Raw genomic sequence first — 24103 nt, forward strand, 5'->3', positions numbered from 1 at the left:
GTGTTGAAAAACCCAGTTGCTTGTGGTGTCCCCCAAGGATCTGTTCTTGGGCCTCTTCAACATCTACATGCTTCCTTTGAGTCACCTCATCTGCCAACACAGCCTCATGACGACACCCAGCTCTATTTAAAACCCGACCCTGGAAGCCCTCTGCCATGGTCTGGCTCTCGGCTTGCATTCAAGACTTCGAGGCCTGGATGTCTGCCAGTTTTCTTCAACTCAACACTAGCAAATCTGAACTCCTTCTAGTAGAATCTAAAACTCAAATTAAGAATCTCAATATAGCTGCCCTGAACCTCGGAAACTGTCTGCTGCTGCCTTCCCCCACAGTACGAAGCCTTGGCGTACTTCTTGACAGCAACCTCCCCTTTGATGCCCACATCTCCTCCATGGTCAAATCTTCCTTTTGTGTCTTTGAAACATCTCCAAAGTCCATCCCTACCTTTCCCTCCTGGATGCGGTGATACATTGTCATGCATTTGTCTCCTCTCCCAACTCTCTATGATGGTCTCCCGGCATGCACCATAAACTGACTGTAGCTAGTTCAAAATGCCGCTGCCAGGATCCTTATCAGTTGTAAAAAACGTGATCAGATCAACAACCCGTCTTGCCCAGCTGCACTGGCTACATGTAAAGTTCAGGATTATTTTCAAAACTCTCCTGCTCACCTACCATGCCCTTCATCACACAGGTCCGAGTACCTCCTCAACCTGCTGACCAGCTCTGTCCGTGCCCGCAAGCTGAGGTCCTCTGACTCTGGCCTGCTTGTTATCTCCAAGCCAAAGTGCACCACACTTGGAGAACGCTCGTTTAGCTTCATAGTTCCGACTCTTTGGAACTCTCTTCCAGCTTTGGTGCGTGATGCTCCCACCGTCGCTCGCTTTAAATCAACCCTCAAGACCCACCTGTTCTCTCATGCTCTTTAAAGACTGATATCTGCTATTAGCTGCTGTGTTGTTGCTACTATATCATGTATTATGCACAGTTTTTTTTTAACTGTATATCATGTATTATGCATTTCTCTGTATTTAAAATATTATGGATTTTCTTGTTGTTACTGCATCTTGTAAAGCGCTTTGTGATGGTGGTCCACTATGAAAGGCGCTATATAAAATAAAAATTGATTGATTGATTGATTGATTGATTGATAATAATAATAAATGACACACACAGACTAAGAATAATGTTTATTATCAGTTGTAACTGTAGATGCAGACATTGCTATTTTGAACTGTTCTCTTGCAGATATCTCTTGGAGAAATGTTATAAACTTAAGCAACATTCAGGAGCAGGTAGCTTCATATAATATCCATTCCATGATCAGCAAGCACCTATATATATAACACAAGCAAATGCTTATAGCAATGGATACAATTATACAGAAAAACAAACCCATCAGCACAAATCTATTAGCACCGTTCCTTTTTAAAACATAGATTATGCAGATTCCAAGCTTCCCTCTGCAATTCATTTACAAAATACTGAAATATTGATTGCAGGGTTACTGCAGTAATCTGGGACATTTCAACCTGGAATGTCCTTAGCAGTTTCATTGTGTTCCAACAATAAAATATTCCATGTATTAATCATATCTAAACAGGGCTCTGAGCAGTTCAAGTCAGTGAGTTTTAAATAAGATTTTTTTTAAAGACTCAGATGTGCCGTCATGCTCTGGCATGGAGTTCCACAGCAGGAGCACACAGGAGCGTTATTGTTCTTCCAGCAATGTTCACAAGCAAGGAGCAACAGTGTGGGAACCCTGAATCTTCCAGAGCTTTGCAGGGCACAAGCAGCATTTAAAATACGTTTATGCTAAAATTGGGAGCCGTCTGGCTTTGAAACACACCTGTGAAGTCCCGGTAGAGTATTTGCTTGTGTCATGCACAAACTGCTTCCATGGATTGGTGGCTACAGCTTTTGAAAATGAGCGCTCAGCACATGAAACAATGCGCTGGGCTGCTGACATCACATCTACTGCTAAGTTGCCTTCTGCTGCTGCAGCCTCAAGTATAAAGTGACAGGGTTGCGAAGGCTGCCTGTAAGCCGTTGGGTCGAGGCGTGGTTTCCAGAGCACGTGGCTCGCGAGATGTCCACTGCAAAGCTGCTTCAGTCTCCGTCCTTGATTTCCTGGAGCATATTAATCAGGTTCTCCACCCCGAAAATGTAGCCGCGATCGGGTCCCTCGTACGCGGTGTGGTTGGGTGTGGCACCCCTGTAGGTAGTGTGAGCAAAATCTATCATCCGGACGTCGACTCTGGGCGGGGTGCTGAAGGGGGAGCGGCCCGGGCTGTTGTTCTTGCCCTCGTAAATGAGGAGCAGGGAGCTGGAGTAGAAGCGGTAGGAGCCCTGGCGCTCGATGACTGCCCGCAGGGCACTAAGCTTCTGCAGGACCGGCTGGAGGAGCTCCCTCTTCAGCTGGAGCCCGTCGTGCAGGTACTGGTACAGGGCCTGCCGGAAGCCCTCCGCCGTCAGCGTCCGCCCGTCATACTTGTTCCTGCACAGGAAATGGCCGGTGGTTGCCTGGTAGACCTGAGGAAGACAACTGCTTAAGGTCAGACACAAAGAAGGGAGCACTGGAATCTTAAAGATTGCCACTACTGCTTTAGCATATCACGCCCCCTTATTTTTAATTAGAGATGTGCAAGGAAATCTGAGTACTGCCTCACCTTTGAACCCCTTCAGGTAGACATACACAAGGAATTGGGCAGCTGTGCAAATGATTTCTTCTTCAAATGCACCTCATTGCGAAAAGAAACTTACGGGGGCAAGTTTACCCCCATTGTCTTCATATAAAAAAATTCGCATCCATAAATCTCTACTTTGCCTATATAAACTGTTTTTTTTTTTAGTGACTAAAGCTGTGCATCTTTTAGAAAGGAGATGTGTGCCTCTCAAGGGTGCCCCCCCTTGCTCAGTCTGGACTCTACCTGCATGCCGCCCAGCCTCAGGCCCAGCGAGGAGGAGGTGCTCTGCTCACACTTCTTCATGTGGCGCCTCTTCTTCTCCTCCGAGGCGTCCTCACCATGCTGCCGCGTGCCCATCTTCAGGTCCAGGATGCAGGGTAGCTGGAACGCGGATGCCACGTTCTCCAGTAGCAGGAATTCTGAGGCTGCGGTCAAGGAATATGGCAATGCTGCAGTGCCCTCTAGTGGAGCTACACAGAATGGGTCTCACCTGCAAATCAACAACCAGGGGCTGGTTTCACAAAGCAGTCCGTGGTAGCAGTCTGCTAAATCCAATTCACTTTTCCATTAAAATAATAATAATAATAATAATAATAACACATGTATCTTTTAATCGTATAGACTTGCTAAGGATTGTACTTTCTGAAATAACAATGCAAGCTAACAGTCTGCTAAGTGCTAGCGGTGCTTTGTGAAACTAGTCGCTGACTGCTGCTGGTCCTAATGTTAAAATGGGGGGGGGGGGGGGGGGGGGGGGGGGGTAATTAAACAGATATATATATTATGGGTAGTGTAAATCAAGCAAAGGGCTCAGGATACTGTAGGGCGCGTTGTCTTTGCTGACTGAGGACATGCGTGTGAGCTGGGCGCGGTGGCAGTGAAGCGCCCAGGGGTTGTGGCTGCTTCTCTCCGGAGTGGCACTCTCATTCCCGTTGGGATCCTTCATGTGGAAGGAGGTGTCCTGCTTCCCCTTCCCCGTCTCCGTCCCGCACACACTGCTTCTGCTGGGAACAACGCGGTAACACCCTCAGCTGAATTCATGGCAACACACACTGGCAAGCTTACTGGCAAACAGTGAATTGGGCATCGGTGCAGAAAGACGGGCCTCGCTCTACCTGGTGCAGAAAGACAGGGCCAGTGTACAACTGTACTACATTCTTTTGAACATGTTGTTAATGTACTGTTACAGTGTCATATATAAAATGATCACTAAATAGTAAGAGATATTATTTTGCATCGCCTCTTAATGTGGCTCCTCTTAACAGAGTTTCACTAGTGTCCTGCATCTGTACTGCTAATGCTCCAAATGAAAGTTATTTGTTATCAGAAAGACGTGGCTGGATTACTCTGTCAAGAGAACAGAACACATGAAACGCTGTCTTGGAGCCATTGTCATTGTAGCCGCTGTCATCGAGACCACATTTTTTAACAATTTCCTAAATACGATTCTTGTATGGTACCGAACCCTAACCCTGATTTAAATCTTAAGCTCAGTATTGGAATTCTCAGCTTGCCCTATCTTTGTATGCTGTGAATTGGTTGACTTGATACACTAGTGCAGTGGTGATGTTTTAAATAGAAGGACAGGAGTACTGTAGCAGTGCATGGCTTCCTAATACTGTTCTAACCACATTATCACTTGTTTATTTGAAGCAATTAAAATTCCATCCAGATTTTAAACTAGGTAAGTACTTCATTATGCTTTAAATGCCTTTGCCTCCTGGTCATAAAAAAAAGTACCTGTCATTGCAGGTTCTGTCCAGCAGGGGTCCCTCTCTGGCTGGTTTGTGCTCTGCTGCACAGCTGGTCTTGGCTCTCTGTTGTGTCCTCCTTGTTGCCACGGGAGACTCCTGGGCTGGGCTCTCATTGTCATTCTGAGGACAGGCGACCAGGCTGATGTGCCCTCTGCTATCCTTCTCCAAGTAAACAGAGATGAGCCCTGAAGGCAGAACGAAACACCCACTCCCTTAGAGGGTTGCTTTATACTCCAGGACAAAAAAAAAAAAAAAGAGTTTGTGTGTAGATCACCCTCTGCTGGTGAGACTGCTCTGAGAATCACAGGGATCTGGAATGAGCCCAGAGCCATCGCTGTCACATTTTGAAGAGCCTCCTAATAAAAGATATTTATCGCTGAGATGCTATAAGCAGAGAGAGGAAATGTTTACCGGTGTGTTGCTGTCATATAAAGCACATTGCGTGATACTTTCAGACAGCACAATTGACCATTCACTTAGAAACAGGTAACTCAAGCCAAGTTCCCAATGTATCTTATACTCTAGCCCTCTTTATAATATATATCTGATCTGCTACAATGGGAGGAGGCTGCCAGTGGTAGAATGAGACCGCAGTGGGAACTTTGACAAACCAATGGCATCACAACGGAATGACCAGACCCCAGTGAAGTGAACTATGCACACTTTCTTCAGGTATGTATGCAAGTCTGTTTGCCTCTGGTCGCGCTCCTCCCATTGTAGTTTGTGCACACTGAAGAAACCTTGGTCTGCTCGGTCCATTATCAGAGCAGCATGCAGCTGACACTTGGTTTGAGTTTGACCAGGCTCGCGTGAGGAGTGGGAGGCCATGGCAGGAAGGAATCTGGATCACATTTTATGATTAAGGGGAAATGAAATCTGAGCTCTGTGGTAAGTATGTAAGTGACACCCTGTTCAACTGTCAGTTCCCAGTTCTGTGCCCCGGTCGTTGACAATATTAGACTTTAACTCGTCGAAAATCAGAAGCTACCATGTGCAGAAACACTGCATGTTGCCTTTATAAATATAGCCATAAAAAAACTTGATTAAATGGAGAGTAAAATCCATATTCTAAACCTCTTAGTACCATTGTTACCATTGTAACCAACAATGTTATCACTCTTTTCAGTTGAAGATCTTTTTTTTTTTCTTGTTTTCATACTGCGACTTGGAACATGCAGATTTTTCAAAGAGAATTGCTGCTGCTTCCTGGTACCCAAGCGCTCCAATGGTCTCGCAGCGATCAGACCATGTGACAGCAGCACCGATTCCAGGATGCAGCAGTTTGACTAAAGCGCTGGATTTAAGAAGTCACAGTACCAAAGCACTAGGATATAAAGTAGCAGGAGTCTCCTGATCTGTACCGCTGTCCTCTCAGGAGGAGGGTGTGTGTGTGTGTGTGTGTTTTGCAGGCCACGCCATCTCTATCTCTTAGTACATGTGTCACAGCGGCATCGCAGTGATAAGGGGCTGTACTGAAACCCAGTTCGGTCCTGGGGTCTAAAGATGTTTTCTTTTGCTTTGATTACCTAGAAGGTCAAATAGGGTAAAGTTTCCTTATGTTTTCCCTTGACCAGTAATACTGAGAAGGGGGGGGGGAGGGGGGGGGTGGTCCTGTAATTTTGACAGCAACAACAGCTGTGCCCCGTCTCTTTCTCGCCCTACCCTGCGTCTCTCCTGAGACAGTGACCACCCAAGGGCTGCAGTTAAACAGGGACATGAGTAGAGAAAGATTGGGTTTCCTCTAACTAAACAACGTCATCAAGAATCCAGCCTCCGCGCCAGGCCTGCATTCCTGTTAGTATTTCAGGGGAAACTCGACACGCTCCCTCTCTCAAGGCCTGTGATGCATCAGTTGCCAGTCCACATGAACGGGAGGCTTTCCTTTGGCCAGGGAAACGCAGGGCTGAGCCACAGGGAACAAGAACTGCACTTCTACCTGTCATTCAGAGGGCAACTCATCTGTAATAAAAAGCCATTTCAAGGGTTACTATCAGTTTGGTGCTGGCTTCAGTGTTTTTCACATGTGAAAAATGCTGACTGTGCCTTTAAAACAAACAAACAAATAAATACATCAATAAATAAATAGCATGGAAATAAAAGGGGGGCTTATTAAGCCTTTGTTGTCTGTGGTGTGTTCTCTGGTCAGTTTACAAGATCACTGTGTTAGCATCCATAAGTCCATTGTGATGTCATCGCTGGGGATTCCCTTGCCTGTTGGGTATCTCTGTCTGTCACAAAAGTCATTTCAAAGCAGCAGCTGACATGTGAGGCGGGGGATGCATTGCAAGTGCTACTAGTAATCTAATGAGTATCTAATGAGGGTCTAATGAGGATCTAATGACAAGGATGGAATGGGACTGTATGTCAGTTTCCAAAGGGCCGGTTTGAAATGCATTTTGACCAATGAAGTATGAAACAGCATTCATCTCCCTGAAACTGGAGATCCCAAAGCAAATAAACGTGACCACACGTATCAGCAAAATCACAATGGTTTTAGCATTACTGTGACAGATAGCGAGTGAATCCAGGTCATAAATCTCCGACCTGTGAGGGCGCTGTATAACAGGAACAGTGCGTCCCGGACTGGATGGGTTGGCAATTCATTCCAGGGAAAGTCGGCCACCCAGAAAGGGGGCGGAGTCACAATACCAGAAGTCATCGCCGTAATGCGGTAGGCGATGTGGCAATCACAGATTGGAGGATACGTGATTGTGCTCGCTATCGAAGGGGGCGTGACTGAGGGTACATCAGGGGATGCGGTGAAGCGATCTGTTCCTTTGTTAAGGTTGCGAAAGAACCTGTAAATCAGCACCAGTGAAAAACTAACTGTGAGTGATCCGTGTTGTTTTGTCTGTCTATTAAATTGTCACGTTTGTCATTTAGAGACGGCTAATATATCGGGGAGCAGTCGCTAAAAGCCAGCACCAAACCCCGCACTACTGTTGTCACCGTTATTGTGTAAATTCACCACTTGCACTAGGAGCACTCACTATTGGACTTGTGATCGTGTGTGTGTGTTAAGTGTGTGTTATTATTACTATTTCTGACTGGCATTACACATTGGTGTGCATTGCCAGTCTTATTATTTAAAGCAATAATAAAGCTTCTTTTCACCGTGGAACTGTGTTGGGTCATTATTCTACTGCACTGCAAACCACTGTGCCACAGTTATTGATTAAACTTCATGCTAACAGAAAACAATACAACATTGACAAATACGCCCTATGATCCTGGACTGAGCTGAGATCTGTTATTATAATTCATTACTATTATTAGTCATTTTGCAGACACTTTTATCCAAAGCAACTTAGACTGGAGGGGTGAGCTATGCATCTCAACTGCTGCTGCAGAGTCACTTACAGGAGGACTTTGGTTTTACTCTCATCTGAAGTACGGAGCACAAGGAGGTTAAGTGACTTGCTCAGGGTCACACACAGCGCGAGTTAGTGGCTGAGCCAGGATTTGAATGGAGAACCTCCTGGTATCAAGCGCTTTTCTTTAACTGCTGGACCATCAAGCTCTAATCAGTGTTATCAAGATTGTTCCAACACCTGGAAAGCCAGAGCTTTGAAAGCAGTACAGTAGCCCGGCTGGCTGCACCCTCCCTACCTCTGTACTGGGGGGTGAAGGGCTTCATGTCAGCTGGCAGTGATTCATAGAAGACCTGCTCTTGGGAGAAGAGGGGCTTGCATAGGGTGGTCTCGTCGTAGTGCATTATCGACGTGTGGCCCCCCACCTGGTGAGCGAAGGGCTCCAGTCGAACCCTGGTCCTGGTCTCGTCCAGCTCCGCTCCCTCCAGCAGAACCATGCCTGCTTCGCTCTCCGTGTCTGGTCAGCAGGTCTGTCTGCAGGCCACTGTCCGGGAACTGGGACCAGCAGAGTCACACCACACACTGAAACACACAACACTGGAGTGAGAGCCATGAACATAACAGGTGCAGGGCTGTGTTGTTGTGCCATCCTTTTCTTTGTATCTTTGCTTCCTGGTTCTTTAAAAATCATGCAATACCTTGACCTTTCAACTCTGTTGTCTCCATTTGATTCAAGGTATATTTTATTTATTTTAAGAAGTTTGCGTTGTGTTCATTCAATGTGCAGCTGATTCATTTTAACACTATATTATGCTGCAAAACAGGTAGAGCTAACAGAGTCACATGGTGATTTTTATGGAAGGAGGAAATCAAAGCCCATGCCTAAATATAGTGTTGGGCCGGTTCCTGGTACCTGATTGATCTAAAAACAGCAGAGTGTTTCCACTGCGCGTCAGTCAGAGATCTTACACCTTACTTATTAATAGTCCCGGATATTCAGGTACGGTGGGCAGGAGTGACTCCCACAGACTCATGGGATTCATCTGATATAAAATCAGCTGGGATGTTCCTCGAGAATCAACAAGAACAGAATGGCATGTTCTCCTCAGAGCACGGGGCTACCAGTACCACTGAAATTGTTTTTAGATATTTTATATTTTTATTTTGACAGCGTTTGCAGGTCGTTCGGAATGTGTCTGAGTTCTGTCGCCCTGGCGTCTGTATTTCAAGATGCATGTCTATCCGTTTCTCAGTCTAACCGGCTGCCACCCTGCTTGCAGCCCTGTTATATTACACCATCTCCTATTGCAGGTAGAGCCTACAGCATGTTCATTCTATACAAATCTCTCCAGTGTTAGTACAAAAAGGATCATAATAAAAAATAAGAGAATTACCTTACTGAGTGTTTCAAGGTTTCCCTTTAGTGTCTCGACACTTCCCGACGGATCAGAGATGTCCATTGAAGGAACACCTCTGCAGTTCAATGCTCGGACATTAGCACTCCCAAGAACAGCTTCCTCACTACAGTCTGTGCTCGCTCTACTAAGCCTGGGAGGTAAGGTGGGGCTAATGTGCTGCCCTTGACCGTCTTGGCAAAGGACACGTGACACCAGGGGGGCGTTCTGGCTGATTCATGCAGTCTGAATTTGTCTTGAGTATCACTATAGTATCTGAGGGGTTCTGTACCAATTACATGCAGACTGGACATCCCTCCTTGCTGTTCAGTGAGGGACACACAGACTGGACATCCCTCCTTGCTGTTTAGTGTGGGGGACACAGACTGGACGTCCCTCCTTGCTGTTTAGTGTGGGGGACACAGACTGGACGTCCCTCCTTGCTGTTCAGTATGGGGGACACAGACTGGACGTCCCTCCTTGCTGTTCAGTGAGGGACACACAGAACACTACAAGGATCACCTCTATATCCTTTGCAGTGTTCTTTTGGAACACAAAACCCAAATTCCTAAAGTAATGTGTCTTGGCCTGGGTGTCAAAAGTGTGTTGAGACCAGAACATGAAATTCAAGACGCACAATTAGTGCTCTTCAGAAACCCCGAACTTCTCGCCTCCCTTTAAAGCTAAATCCGTAACTCTGACCAGCAGGGAATTATTTATAAAAAGGTCCGAAATTGTTCAACATCTGTCAGTCAGAACCACTGACATGGGACCCCCAATACATTAACAGGAGGTGGAAACATATGACATAAAATACTGTATATTTGTGTGAGATATATATATATATATATATATATATATATATATATATATATATATATATATATAACATAGAGCCATAGAGCCAGCTGCCCTAAAAACTCACTTCGTAATACAGAGTACCCTCTATTCCAGAAATGCCAAGAGTTGACTATCCCAAACAACGAGATTTCCAGCTGGTGCGCTGTGCCATTGCTCAAGGCAGACTCTCTCACCTCTGGTCCTTTGGGACACAATGGTCCAGGTTTTTAATCCAACCAGCACTGTAGTTTATTTTAAAATATACACTGCTTAGTATTGCATATGAAACACTTAAATGTCCAAATTCATATTAAACTCTAGGGCATGTGAGAGATCTATATGCAATACAAACCAGTGTAAAACACTTGTCTCTAATTACAGTCCCAAGTATTAAAATGGTCAGCTCGAGAAATAAACAGCTGACCCTGCTTTAGTGCAAAACTCAGCTACATTACTGCTTTTCATTATGATAACATCTTAAATTACGGGGCCTGCTTCTTTGGCTGAAGAGATATTATCAGCTCATCATCACATAAGTAGGGAATCTGCTGTGCAGCTAAATACAGTAGCCTGCCCCTATCTGGCTGCGCTGGGACCAGAGTAAAGGTGGGTATGTAAAAAGTCGGACAAATTAATCCTGTTTTAAATATCATTATACACAGCTGTAACAATTACTAAATTCACACAATTGTTTTGAGATTCAGCTTTTATTATGGCGCTCCCCTAAATCCCATGTATAAGACACAGGGTATTAATGCTTGTGACAGAGCAGCCGTCTGCCGTGTGGGTGCGTGCATACGCTGCTGAGTGGCAGGCAGGAGATCGAGATGGAGGGTGAAGTTGATACGCCCCCTGCTGGCGAACTGAATAGCTCACATGACACTACCAGCAATGGCAGCGCAGGGAGCACATACAACACAGTGTACGAAAACTTTAGTAGGGTCTACAACTCTGAACTAATCTTCTCTGTTCAGTAATAATAAACTCCAGCGACTCGCCCGGCTGTCGGCGGTTTCGACTTGCTTACTCACTCTTCGACACCCAATCTTCGTTCTCGCTCTCACCTCAGGAGCGCCAGGCACTTCATTAATTAATTGATATAACTATATCAATAATAAATATACATTTACACAAAACCCCCTCTACATGTGCAGGGCTCCTGTCCTGCCACAGCAAAATGCATAGGTTTAAAAATGTAAACAAAACCTTCAATTGTAAGCACAACTCGCTTTCCTGTCGCCGTTTTGCACTAGCTCTGCACACGTAGGTGACGTTGGTCATGGCGGATGAACGGTTATTGTTGATAGGTGACGGGCGGACACACGCCGGTTTGATTGTCATGCTGAAACACCTGACGGTAAACATTGTAACCGAATCGGTTATATCGGGATAGGCGCGGCTGCTAAATAAGATACAACAGACGAAAAAAAAAAATCTGTTGGTATGAACTCAAAACTTTATTCATCCACCCTGCGGTTTGACTGGGGATAGACAATGTCGGTTTATCGGAAAACCTTTTTTTCAGTGTAATACGGTAACGTTTTCACTGCCCTACAGCCCAACAGTATAATAATTCTCTTTATTTTAGGTTTTCGGGGCATTTTGTTAATGGCACGTGTGCCACACACAAACCTTAAGTGTATTTTAGTTTTTCTCTGTTCTTGTTCCAAATTACATGAATGCAATTGTTCATTTAAAAGCTTTTTTTAAATTGTATTTATTAATTTTTTTACACAAAATACTCGCACGTTTGGTCATAACTGTTGCATGAAACTGGTTTTCCCGTATTCTGCTGGTGTTAATAACGCCCCCCCCCCCCCCCCCCCCCCCATCATCATCATCATCATCATCATCATCATCATCATCATCATCATCATCATAAAAAAAAAAAAAAAAGATGCATTTGCGACCATTATAGATAGTCACAGTGTAAAGCCCCGAAGACCGGCTGTGAATGACGCAGCTGAGTAAAATGTCGAATTGTGATATACTGACGAATCACTGTATGTGAGAGATCTTTACATGTCTATATCGTCTTTCAACCTAGATCCTCATTCACTGGGAGGAGGAGAGAAAAGGACTATGAAGAAAATGTCAATAGGAGGTTACAGTGGGGGCTGAGAATTTGTTTACAAAGCTTCGGATTACAAAAGGGTCCGGTCGGAGCACACAGCCCGTTACTGTCAGAAATAGGTGTACCATACTAATGCGTACTAGATGCCCGAACACATCAGATGAACCTTCAAAGAGCAGGGTTCAAGTGAGCTACATCAACACCCACGCCAATATCATTCCATACTGAGGCAACAGCGACCCCAAGTGGCTCCTTTGCATGCTCTCTGGTACTCTGCCAGACAGAGTGGGGACAGGGTGAATAAACTCAGTTTACAGGATTGATACCTCATGTGCCAGAATGCAGCCGTGTCTCCGTAGCGCTGTCTGTTAAATACGAGCAAATCCTGAAACACGTGACATCACAATGCTACACTGGAGCCTGCAATGCAAGACTGTGCAGGAGTCCTTATTCGCAACGAAGGACAACGAGACACGTGGAACGCTTTTCTTTCCAAATCTCCCTTTATTTAGCTGCATTTCACAATGTCGTCAAGTCTCCGAGACCTCTTTGCACTCCATGCAGATGCTTTTTAAAAATGTATATACATTTTTTTTAAAGGGAATATTGTTAAAAGATGTTTGATCGTAATAGTATCAATGTTATCTGAAGTAACAAATAAAACATTTGCATTTATTGAAGATTTATTTTCCCTGCTTCCCCGTCATTTAGCAGTGGAACCTCCCAAATATGATGTTATTCTCTCTGAAAAGTCTCTGTGCGTGACGCTACCAAGCCTTCTCCCTGTGCTGTTTACAGTGCATGGGTACAGGGTTTGAAGCAAGACTCCTATTGCATAGCGGTCTCATCCATTCCAGGTTTTACTACAAGCTTGATTAGCCACAGTGTATAGGTAACACACACAGGTGCGTCTTATTAAGCTCATAGTAAAACCAGGATTGGATCAAACTGCTAAGCAACGGAAGTCGTATTTCCATTCCTGGAGTAGATGCTCTACTTGTCATAACAAAATATGTCTATTTGGCTGACCTGAATTGCACACAAATATATATATATATAAGCAGCATGTTAGTACAGTGTAGCTTTTGTTCTGTTTGCAGTCATTTTTTGAACAAGGAGAGAACGTTGTAGAATTGTCTTGATGCTCAAGAAACAACCAGTGTTTAGGTTGAAACAGTTACATTAGTGTTCCAGGTTATTTCTTACTAGAGTGTTTCCAAAAGAAAAACGGAGGCAACTTTGCAGTGCTGCAAACAGAATGAAAATGACACCCACGGTGCAATTACTGTGGATTAACCTCCACCCCTTAACAAGCCATCAACCCCAAAACTTGAGTCATGCAAAAGGGAACTATTTGGAAACTGGGAATAACAAGTGTTAAATCACAGGCACAGCATTGCAACATTAAATGAGGATGTGAAACAATGTAATAATTAAGGTTAAAAACATTCTATCAGAACACACAGACTAAAGTAAATATGTGATCCAATTTGCAAACTTCTTTAAACTGTATAATCTAAAGAAAACCGTTGATAAAAACTTTGAAAAGTGGTGCACATGTGCACTGGAGTAAAAGGGTAGCACAGCCCCCTGCTAAATGTGCTCTGACCTGATCACACTCCCCGTCAGTCTCACCTGAGTCCGCAGTTGTTCACGCACCTACAGGGGGAGGGACAGTCTACCGAAGAGGGGCACGACTACTCAGACTTCTGGCTGTGGATCATTTCAACAGTACAACCAAGGGAAGTGCTGAAACCCAGGACTGGGTGCAGGGCTGCTGGAGTTTCTTATCCTGGAATGAACTGCGCATTTAGGATCTTGTTAGAAAGGAGAACATGGTCCAGCCTTGTCTCTGAACCAGTGCTGCACAGATGACTAGTCTTAGAGAGACTCTGACCAGGTCACTCACCTCAGCTCAACTGCAAGACTCAATTACAACAAAAACAATAATAACAACAACAACAATTATAATTACAAATTGTACTCTGATTCTTCTTGCACTGTACTGCAGAAAGCAATGTATTTTGGAAGAATACACTGTGTAAAAGTCCTGTGCCCAGGTGGGGTCGGGATGTGTCCAGGCCCCCTAGCTGGAGTCGGACAACTCCATGGGCTGGGTCCAGCGCCACACCAGGAAATCCTCCCCAGCGATGCGGTGTGTCTCTGTCCGGATACGAGACTCGTTCGAGGACAGGAACTCCACAGCCCTGTCCCAAATCCTCCTCATGCACCTCCTGGGACACAGAACAAGAGAGCTCTAATGGAAACACGCCTTTCTGTGGAAGTATGTATCTAGAGCCCTGGATCCCAATCCTGTCCCTCAAAATCCACTCCACAAATTTATTCCAGCCAGGTACTGAATTAGTTAACAGACTCTGAACTGGCTCAAGTACCTAGTTGGAATAATATAGTTATTTCCTAATGTAGCTTTAAAACCAAGACCACAATTGTCTTAATTGTGATGCACTGATTTTGCAATAGAAATTACGCTTTGATCCATTTATCAAAGGACACCTGACCTTCATGCAGCAGTAGAGTTTTGAAAGGAGCGAGCTGATGCACTTGGCGTGCAATCAGCTTCCACACGACACTCCTGCAGTCGTAAATGACAGAGCAGGTCCAGCGTGTGGTGCGATTCTCCGACCAAGCGTTTGGGTTGTGCAGGAGTTACTTGCCTGTTCTGGGGTGGGATGAGGGAGTCCCGCACGTGAGGGATGGGTACATAGGGAATGGGCTCCAGACCCTGATCCCAGTCTTTATAGTGATCCCGGACCTCGCCTGCAGACAGACAGAGACGCAGAGGCATTCAAGAAACACACGAATACACAGTGTGCCATGTTTACAAGACATGTGCCCTTGAAGACCGTTCCCACCCCCGAGCGTGCCCCCCTACCTATGATCCTCTTCACCAGCTCGTACATGGCCTGCTCCTCCTCCTGTAGCCTCCTCCAGCGGTATCGCAGCAGGATCAGGACTCCCCACAGCACCCCTAGAGCTGCCGGACACAAGGGCACAGCAGTTACTGGACTGCATTACAGTGCACTGGAAAGCAGCGCTGGGTTGCAGTTTAAGAACGTATGCATTTCCACATGCATTCCAGATTCCTTTCACACGTGTTTTGCATATATCGCTCTCATCACAGGACTGAAGCCTATGTCGTAATTGGAACTGATGAAAAGGGAATGGGAATTGATTTTAAAAAGGAACTGCTAAAACAGGAATTTACCCCAGCCCCTTAGCAGAGGTACATCTCGGACCGTGTTCAGTTCTTTATTAAACACTGAAGCGTGATGCTCACCAAGGACGAACATGAACATCCTGCTCATGACGCTGAAGACGGCCCTGCTGAAGCGGCACATGAATCCCATCTGGGGCTGACTGGACTCCAGACACCGCACTGCCCCGGGGGCACTGCCCGGCTCCACCACCCTGCACACAGAGGCACAGTTGAGCACCACTCCCTTACTGCAGCACTGCCCTCCCAATCTCTGCTATGTGTTGTTATACTGAAGACAGAGGCTAAAGTAATTAAATATTTAATAATAAAAATCAAAAATAGAATGGACTTTCTCTGTTCTTTTGTATCTCATGTGTGCTGTTTTGTTTGGTCATGTTAACAGCCCTGAAGCAAAGGGAGCAGTGTGAAATGCTTTTATTTACAGTGTTGTTAAAAGGTCCACGCTGGCAGTCTGCCACCGGTGGAATCTGAAAGGTAGGCTCTGGGAATAGCACCAGCCTTGCACTGCCAAACGCTACCTTACGGAAGGTGCAGAACTCACCTGATGCCCAGGTCTCGCTTGCTCTGAACGATCATCTGAAGAGCCGCTTCAAACCGGTCTGTGTAGCCCCCGTTTAAAATCTAACAAAGTCAAGAGCACGGATTTAATTCAGGCTCATGTTTGCACCAGCAATGAAACACAGCAAAAACACCACAGTGCCCTTATCAAAAATGAACTGAAAACCAGAACAAACAATGGCTGCTATCAGAAGTCATATCCCACCCAAGATTAAACAAACAGACGATAAAAAAATGACTCACGGCTAAATAACTTTTGGCATCATCAACAGAAATACATTTACTCTTGAGTTCTGATGGATTTCCACACTCAAAGTCACCTAGAAAAATATATATATAATATATATATATATATATATATATATATATATATCATATATATATATATATATAACAACAATGTTAACAATATAGCTTTCAATAACAACATAAGCATAACTAACTGACACGCCCCTCATGGGGAGAACTCTAAAAACATCACATTTCACTCCAGAGGAATGTATTTGTTTGTTTGCATTCTGGCTCTGGGGCCCAGTATATACACATTGCGCTCTGCTGTAGATTACAACGTTCACAGACTCTGCAGTATACAGCACATGACCATGGCACTGCACTGTCGCTCTTCCAGTCCATTCCAAACCAGGGCTATGTTTCCAGCTGGATCTTATAACTGAAAATGAAACAATTAAAGAGCTGTTTGCTACAAGGCTGGGGACCGCTTAACGCAATAGAGGACAAGGTCCTGGACTGGAGAGAAGTGAAGGAGCCTCGTGGTAACCATGGCAGCGGTAGGGTCCCCGGGGTAGACAGCCCTGTACCCACCTGCCACCTTGGCGAGGAAGCTGTACAGCTCAGACAGAAGCTGCATGTGCACCTTGTGCTCCTCTGCTCTGCAGTACTTCAGGGAGAGAAAACAGAGGGGGGGAGGTTACAAAACAAGACAGGCAGGACCAAAGGGTGCATTGCCCAGTCACCTGTGCTCCAGTTTTACCAATGAAAAATCAAAGCCATACGATCATTAGAATCATAGTAAGAACTCTCCGCAGGTCCGCATGAGCAGGGACTGTTCTGAGTTGCTTCTTTTAACTTTCATTTTATTTCCTCTCAACATTGCAGAGCGCTCTAGCAGTATAGGAAAGAGAACTCCACTCTCCACACTGCAGAGCGCTCTAGCAGTATAGGAAAGAGAACTCCACTCTCCACACTGCAGAGCGCTCTAGCAGTATAGGAAAGAGAACTCCACTCTCCACACTGCAGAGCGCTCTAGCAGTACAGGAAAGAGAACTCCACTCTCCACACTGCAGAGCGCTCTAGCAGTATAGGAAAGAGAACTCCACTCTCCACACTGCAGAGCGCTCTAGCAGTATAGGAAAGAGAACTCCACTCTCCACACTGCAGAGCGCTCTAGCAGTACAGGAAAGAGAACTCCACTCTCCACACTGCAGAGCGCTCTAGCAGTATAGGAAAGAGAACTCCACTCTCCACATTGAAGTCACTGAAGTCACTAAAAACTCAATGCAACAGTGGTGGTTTTCCAAAATGAGGTAGTCGATATTCGATATTAAGAAAAAAAATAACGCCAGGGCAAATTAAACAACACGGCAGAAAAAGCACTGATTAGAAGTTATTTTTCAGGTTTTGTTAGAACACAAACAAAGCTAATGAATGTATGGAAAACATTTCTAATTAAGTACAATTTTGCCTCGTGAAAGCTTGAAATGTCAATAATTTGGTTAGTATCTGGTGCTCACTAGTCTCTTTATTTAATGTATGTGTGGTTGTATGTATTTTATCTATATTTATGTACACAGTATCTACAAAGTGGGTGCTTTGTAGCTATTTTAAAATTTCCCTTTAAATCCAATTCTGAATAAAACATTATTTACAGCACACATTTGTCAAGCTAATGCAAACTAATAAAAAACTACAAACATTTGGAAGTTTACCTAAACTAATATTAGGCAGTCCCAGGTCAGTGCTAATCAGGGTCTGTGAAACTAGAGGGTTATGTTTAAATTCTCAGTTAAAGACTTTAAGGTTTAAAACATTTTGGTTTTTGTTATTTCCAGTTGCATCTTATACCTTAACATACATACACATTAAACTTGAACTGAAAGTTTGATGTACATGTATATTAAAAGTGACCGGACAGAAAGTAAATTTGATGGAAAAAGACACTCCACAGCTCAGCTTACACTAAGAGGAGAGCTATGCAGTACAGATTCTGTTACCTGTGAATTATTCTTTGTTTTGTGGTATCACTCATTACTAAACACAAAACCCAATTGAGCACAGAGAAACGGATCTTTATACAGTGGAAACATGTGCTTAGGAATAGATCAAGGAATCAAATTCACAGAAATGGAAAGACAAAAACAAAGCAGAAACCGTGGACTTAATGAACATAAGAGGGGCAAGCATGACCACATTACTGTGCCTCCTAACTTCGTATTTTTAACAGATTTGTTTGCTTATGTATAGATGGCTAATCTCCGGTAAAATAATCGGATTAAATCAAGAATAGTCTCGAACACTTACTGCGTCGGTTTTCCCCTTGCAATCCACAGGAAGCATTTTAACTGAGAAGAAGAAGAAGAAGATAATCCCCATCAAAAAACGAGCTTACCGGCACACTGTAACGTATGAATCTACTCACCTGCTGTGTGGCTGTGTATGCTTAAAGTGACCTGGCGTCCCGTTTTGCAACACTTGTCCCAGTATGGGACTTTTCTTGGGCCGCTCATTTCGTCCCATTCCCTGCCTCCTCCTCAAGCATTGTACCGGTAACACAGTATTGCATTTCAATGCAGGCTGGTGTTACTACCATATCTAACTTATTACAGTACAATGACACTTGATGTGAATGAGGGCTGCAATAGAAAGCGACTGGACAGCGGCGTGCAAATCTTCTGGTGCTTTCTGTTCTAAGCGATACTGTCAGCATGTTAAAGGGGGGATTTGGAAATACTATTTGGAGAAACTTGAATGGTTTCCCTACCTGGATTACTATTTTCCATACTTAACTAGTACTTCAGAAGGAAATCTGATCTGTGGAAAGGTGGGCTGCACTTACTGCACAGAATCACAAGACAGGATATTTAACACGTCACCACCTTTAACAGTATAGTTTAATAGTAGAAAGCAGCTGAAAACAAATGTCCTTGCATCTGTTAATCACAGCACAATCCAAGCAGAAAACGCAATAGGAAAAAATATACAGAACAAATACCATGGCATATTAAAATGGCAAGAAATTAAATACTGTACTTTGAAAAAAATGGATTATATTAAATACCCATTTAATAAGTATAAGTATTGAGATGTGTAATGTTTTCATACATGAAGGGCTTGGTGTGCAGATTGGACACTGGAGGACAGCAGAGAGAGAGAGAGAGAGAGAGAGAGAGAGAGAGAGAGGGGAGAAATGGAAAATCCTAGAGAGAAGGGTCAGTTTCTTTGGCAGAAAACGGTCTAGATTTGCAGCAGTATCAGCAATAGAGCAGATTGTGAATGGAGAATCTTGGAATTTTATATTTTGAGCTGGTACTGTGTAATGTAATAACTACAGTTGTTGTGTGGAAATGAAATTACAAAAGACAATAGGACAAGTTAGTCCACTGCGAATACCACTTGGAGCCTTTGCCTTCGCTTTCAATATGACATTAGATAAAACAATCCCAAAGTGAAAATAAAAACACTAGAGCTTCCCCGTGGCTTGGGAAGCATTCACAGTATTTCCATACTGTCCCAGACTTACAAATCTTCTCACTAAGTATGCTACTATTTTAAATGGTACCGGACACAAGCACGGTACACTTGCATTGCACGACCGCATACTGACACTTAAATTAACGCTTATATTACCGCACAGCGTTATTTTAAACTGCACTTACGATTATTTTCCACATCTTTGTTTTGCCCCAGACCCACGGTTTTCACATAGACCAGCCAAATTAGCACGGCGGACAGGACCAGGGTGCATGTAAGCAGAGCCAGAGAGAGCTGGCGGTCTAGAAACACGTTCTGCTTCACCGTGCTGTCGCATCGCTTCTGCAAATCCTCCTTTGTGTACGAGGTGAAGTTGACGTTGTCCGCCGGCGGAGCGCAGTGCAAATAAGCTTCATAATCGTCGGATTCGTCGCTGTCCTGCTGGTTGAAGCTTGAAGTCCGGTATCGGTGGCTGGGGCTGGCGCTGTTCTCTCGCAGTCTCAGGCTGTCGTGCCTGTGTTGGGTTTGATGCTGCTGGCTGCTCAGTACATGCTTGTGAGGTCTCTGGGTTCTGGCAAACCTCGATTTACTGTAGTTTTCGGACGCCAGCTTCTTGAGTTTGTTGAGGTAAAGCTTCCTGTTGCTGTCTGAGATTGGACCCGGGCAGAACCCGAAAGATTTCAGCTCCCTTCGAAGTTCATCATCGGGTATAGAAGCCATGATTGGAAATCTTAGGCGGAAGTTTCGAGGGGGTCAATGTGGGCGCGCATGGACGCCATGTTGGGAAGGGCAAATGAAAACGCGATAGAAATATTTTCCAGTGTAACACAACACCCGAGGCCAGACACTTTAATAGACACATCATGCCCCGCCTGCTGTGTATTAAAACCAATATGATCTTAATGTAATTCAAATGTTTGCCTAAAAATTAAACACATTTTACAAGAGGGAAACCAAAGAACGACAAGGTGAAACGGGTTACTGTTAAATTCATGTTTATTTTCAAAACAGAAAAGTATACTGAATATATATATGCTTTTCTTAAAATCATTTCTTTTAATTTTTTTTATTCTTCTTGCTGCTGATGTGCAGACCATAGACGATGTCACAGGAACCCATCTGCGGTGATGATAAAGCTCTTGTGCTTATTGAGCTAGCAGAAGAAGGAAAGGTGCACATGTTAGCTCTGGCTGTGGCAAGCAGGAGAAATGCCTCAGGGTATCGCTGGCACTTACATGTGCAAAGCATGCATTAACAACACAAGCATGCACAGCAAGCATGCTTTCTGACTGCAGCCCCCTCTCTCTACACTCTAGGCCAGTATTCCCAGTAAGCCTCACCTTTCCTCCCTTCCTCCAGCATCTCGTTCAGTATCTCCCCCAGTGCTGCCCCGTACTTGTCACACTGCCGGGGGCTCAGTCGAACCCCGATCTCCAGGGGGGTGCCCAGCTGAGCGAGAGAAACAAAAAAGAGGGAGTTTACAACCCAGGACACCAAGAGACGATTCACTAAATCAGGGTGCTGTTTGTTTCTTAAAGAAGTACAGGAGAGCTAACTGTGGTCCTACCTGGATAAAACCTTACGCAGGTATCATAGTAGTTGCAGCCCCAATGTGCTGTGGATTGTGAGTGTGTGTGTGTGTGTGTGCGTGTGTGGGGTGGGGGGTTTCCTCAGATCCCCAGTGTGCTGTGGATTGTGAGTGTGTGTGTGTGGGGTGGGGGGTGGGGGGTTTCCTCAGATCCCCAGTGTGCTGTGGATTGTGAGTGTGTGTGTGTGGGGATTTCCTCAGATCCCCAGTGTGCTGTGGATTGTGAGTGTGTATGCGTGTGTGTGTGTGTGTGTGTGGGGTGGGGGTGGGGATTTCCTCAGATCCCCAGTGTGCTGTGGATTGTGAGTGTGTATGCGTGTGTGTGTGTGTGGGGGGGTTCCTCAGATCCCCAGTGTGCTGTGGAGAGACCCAGCCTGAGCCCCTGTAGTTTTGACCTCCTTACCCTGGCAGCCTTCTCCTCCATGTATCTCTCTGGAGTGGCCAGCTCTCCAGACTCTGTCTCCCCCGATCTCACCGACTTCTTCCCTGTCTTGCTCTTCTCCTTCTCCTGAGGAGCACACAACAATGAGCTGCTGCCTTCCTGGTAACAGATTGCTCCTGTTTTCTTTTTATTCCAATGACATCCCTAAAAGTCACAGCACTGTCATTTTTATTCCCAGGTATTGCTAGTAAATGAATGCAGTGTTTTAAAGGGCTGTGTTATATCATCGGGGTGTTGCTAATACTCTCTAATATCGCTTTAAATAATTGTTGTTTTCGCTTAGATTATTATTCGCCATGCTTACTAACTATCCCTGAGGGGAAATGCTTCTGAAAAAGCTGACTGTAGCTATATCACTGATGCACAATGCCTCACCCATGGGCACAGTGCACACCTTCTCTTACCTCACTTCCCCACCGTCAGCCTTTGAGGAGTCTTTTCAGAAGTCATTTAATCGTGACAAATAATGAAGCAGGGAATCATACACATCATGCAGGATAGTGGTTTAAACAGGTGAGGAATTAAATATTTAATGTATTCATGTAAATGCTTTGAAAATGTGTCCCAGTCCCTCCCTCCCAGTCCCTCTCCCTGGCTCAGCGCTTTGCTACATCACCATCATCCTCCTCATGTCACTGGGGCTGAAGAAGCTGAGAAATCCTTCAGTCTGCTCTGCCAGCATGGCCACCAAACACGCCACCAAGAGGCCGCCAATCAGCTTGCCGTGGAGCATCGTGTCGCTGCAACGGGAAGCATTTTAAATGAAGATATTGCAGTAAGACTGCAAAACATACACAGCTACTTGGAAATGACACACCTGCGCCAGCTGTGACTCCATTAGCAAACCCGTGAGTCACGGGCAACTACATTGACAAGCTAAAAAACAAACCGAATGCGCTTACCTTTCCAGAGAGAGTTCTTGTGCTGTTTGCTGGTACCTGGTTCTCTTGCTGTCTTCTGTTGTGTTGTTCCCAGGCAAGGCATCTTATAAACAATCCTCAAGTGAGCAATCAAGCCTGCTTACATCATTGCCCCCCAATGACTTCCTGCTCTCAGGAATACTGAACATAGTGAGATCTCATAGATACCAAGCTGTAATCCAGACTGCAGGAGGAATGATAGCAGCTATGTACCTCAGGAAGCGCGCTACACAAACTTTTCCATTGCATTTTATTGATCCTGTTTAACTGTTGTACAGCGATGGCCAAAACGTTTGCATCACCTGGAATTTTACGATTGACACATCATTTATATATATATATATATATATATATATATATATATATATATATATATATATATATATATGAACATAATTTAGATCTTTCATTTAACATCATGTAATCAAAGAAAGTACAAAATTATATCTCAAAAGTCTACCGGAATCAATACTTGTAGTACAGTATTTCATGTTTGATTTTTCTAATTTTGTCAGTTTTTCTTTAAGTATATGGAAAACTACAAAGCGGTATGTGATTCAATATGTTAACATAACATTATTTGGCAGGTGCAAAACTTTTGGTCACTAGCTGTAGGGCTCCACTGATGCCCCAGCTGAAATGACCGAACAGATAAGCTTACAATGCTGGGATACTTGACCAGGTGATCAGATCACAACAACTGCTAACAAACAGCATGTTAGCCTCAATACAAGAAAAACTAAACAGGCAGTCCAAAAACTCAACATCTTATAACAAGCCGTGCTGTATCCCAGGACAAAGACGAGACCGAAGTGTGGGCAAAGACGAACTGCAGAGTTCTGTGGTCATTTATTTTACAGAAGTAAATCTACACCTGTAGGAGTGTTTGACAATGAACTTCCAACCATCTCTAAAACAATAAAAAAAAAATTGATTAAATACTCAAAACAGTTTTTTTTTAAAACAACACTGGAAATAATTAAATGTAAAATACATATACGCTGTAATCATGTATATCTCTCTATAAGAGGAAGACTATAATAAAACATGACAGGCATTCCTTAAATGCTAAGTGAATCACTGTCACAATACTCAAGTCTGAGGGGTATACAGCCCTAGGTTATGGCGCTCTGTTCCCCCTCAGCGGAATCCACTAATCTTTCTGAAGATAAACCACAATAAATCCAAGGAGCTCTGGGCAGCATCCTGGCTACAGTGAATTTTATTGCAGCTTGTTGACGTACCTCTCTTGCACTGCCGGGATGAGACGCATCGCTCCGGAGAGAAGGGGCGCAGGGCCGTCACTGTTCTCTTACCAGTTTCACATTCAATTACAGTGTCTAAGAAATACTCCCATTTCAACAGTATTTGGGGGACCTTTTCATTAAATTTTGTTCTTGTTTCAATAACATTATACCCTAACCCATCCCCAAACCCGCCCCACTCATCGATCTTTGCACACACTAAGACATTTACAGTAATCAGAAGGTGCAGGGGAAATTGGACCTGTTGTGATGAACGTGTGTTGAGCCAATCCACGCTATGAGTTAATGAAAGCACCGGGTGACCCCGACCCGCCGGTTTGCCTCCTC

General features: G+C 44.4%; 3 protein-coding genes across 6 annotated transcripts; all 3 read right to left on the reverse strand.

Annotated features, from left to right (window-relative positions):
- Positions 1 to 1176: 1176 nt before the first annotated feature.
- On the reverse strand, positions 1177 to 8259 carry LOC121304726 (inositol hexakisphosphate kinase 1-like). 3 transcript variants are annotated; one of them, XM_041236084.1, is made up of 5 exons: positions 8048 to 8259; positions 4425 to 4623; positions 3504 to 3685; positions 2928 to 3103; positions 1177 to 2529 (listed from the first exon to the last, which is right to left on the reverse strand). In XM_041236084.1, exons 1-5 carry the CDS (start codon positions 8244 to 8246, stop codon positions 2107 to 2109), a joined length of 1179 nt encoding a protein of 392 aa, XP_041092018.1. In that variant the 5' UTR covers positions 8247 to 8259; the 3' UTR covers positions 1177 to 2106. The 3 variants fall into 3 exon arrangements, with proteins under 3 accessions (XP_041092018.1, XP_041092017.1, XP_041092019.1); XM_041236083.1 differs by having other exon boundaries at positions 3504 to 3688; XM_041236085.1 differs by having other exon boundaries at positions 3504 to 3688; positions 8175 to 8256.
- On the reverse strand, positions 8248 to 20320 carry LOC121304725 (LEM domain-containing protein 2-like). Of its 2 annotated transcripts, XM_041236081.1 has the most exons (10): positions 19747 to 20320; positions 18392 to 18432; positions 16676 to 16751; positions 16097 to 16173; positions 15837 to 15916; positions 15356 to 15486; positions 14951 to 15052; positions 14733 to 14835; positions 13693 to 14291; positions 8248 to 8331 (listed from the first exon to the last, which is right to left on the reverse strand). In XM_041236081.1, exons 1-9 carry the CDS (start codon positions 20279 to 20281, stop codon positions 14144 to 14146), a joined length of 1293 nt encoding a protein of 430 aa, XP_041092015.1. In that variant the 5' UTR covers positions 20282 to 20320; the 3' UTR covers positions 8248 to 8331; positions 13693 to 14143. The 2 variants fall into 2 exon arrangements, with proteins under 2 accessions (XP_041092015.1, XP_041092016.1); XM_041236082.1 differs by lacking the exons at positions 16676 to 16751; positions 18392 to 18432.
- Positions 20321 to 20616: 296 nt separating this feature from the next.
- LOC121304795 (promotilin-like) lies at positions 20617 to 22804 on the reverse strand. The gene is made up of 5 exons (XM_041236190.1): positions 22494 to 22804; positions 22208 to 22331; positions 21553 to 21657; positions 20902 to 21010; positions 20617 to 20714 (listed from the first exon to the last, which is right to left on the reverse strand). The coding sequence occupies exons 2-5, from the start codon at positions 22322 to 22324 to the stop codon at positions 20707 to 20709; spliced, it is 339 nt and encodes a 112-aa protein (XP_041092124.1). The 5' UTR covers positions 22325 to 22331; positions 22494 to 22804; the 3' UTR covers positions 20617 to 20706.
- Between the last annotated feature and the right edge of the window lie 1299 nt (positions 22805 to 24103).

The sequence above is a fragment of the Polyodon spathula genome, chromosome 39, assembly GCF_017654505.1.
Source record: "Polyodon spathula isolate WHYD16114869_AA chromosome 39, ASM1765450v1, whole genome shotgun sequence".
NCBI classification, from domain to species: domain Eukaryota; kingdom Metazoa; phylum Chordata; class Actinopteri; order Acipenseriformes; family Polyodontidae; genus Polyodon; species Polyodon spathula.

Bases quoted from the DNA above. Each gene is read 5' to 3' on its own strand.
- LOC121304726 (XM_041236083.1), bottom strand. From the start codon at position 8,246: ATGGTTCTGCTGGAGGGAGCGGAGCTGGACGAGACCAGGACCAGGGTT. The intron at 4,624-8,047 runs GTAGGGAGGGTG...TTCTGCCTTCAG, and splicing joins CTTCACCCCCCAGTACAGAG to GGCTCATCTCTGTTTACTTG. The intron at 2,530-2,927 runs GTAGAGTCCAGA...TGTCTTCCTCAG, and splicing joins TGAGGCTGGGCGGCATGCAG to GTCTACCAGGCAACCACCGG.
- LOC121304725 (XM_041236081.1), bottom strand. From the start codon at position 20,281: ATGGCTTCTATACCCGATGATGAACTTCGAAGGGAGCTGAAATCTTTC. The intron at 15,917-16,096 runs GTGAGTCATTTT...TGACTTTGTTAG, and splicing joins ATGCCAAAAGTTATTTAGCC to ATTTTAAACGGGGGCTACAC. The intron at 14,292-14,732 runs GCAAGTAACTCC...TCTGTGTCCCAG, and splicing joins CTCATCCCACCCCAGAACAG to GAGGTGCATGAGGAGGATTT.
- LOC121304795 (XM_041236190.1), bottom strand. From the start codon at position 22,324: ATGCTCCACGGCAAGCTGATTGGCGGCCTCTTGGTGGCGTGTTTGGTG. The intron at 21,658-22,207 runs GTGATGTAGCAA...TGTGCTCCTCAG, and splicing joins GTGACATGAGGAGGATGATG to GAGAAGGAGAAGAGCAAGAC. The intron at 21,011-21,552 runs GTAAGGAGGTCA...TCTCTCGCTCAG, and splicing joins TGGAGGAGAAGGCTGCCAGG to CTGGGCACCCCCCTGGAGAT.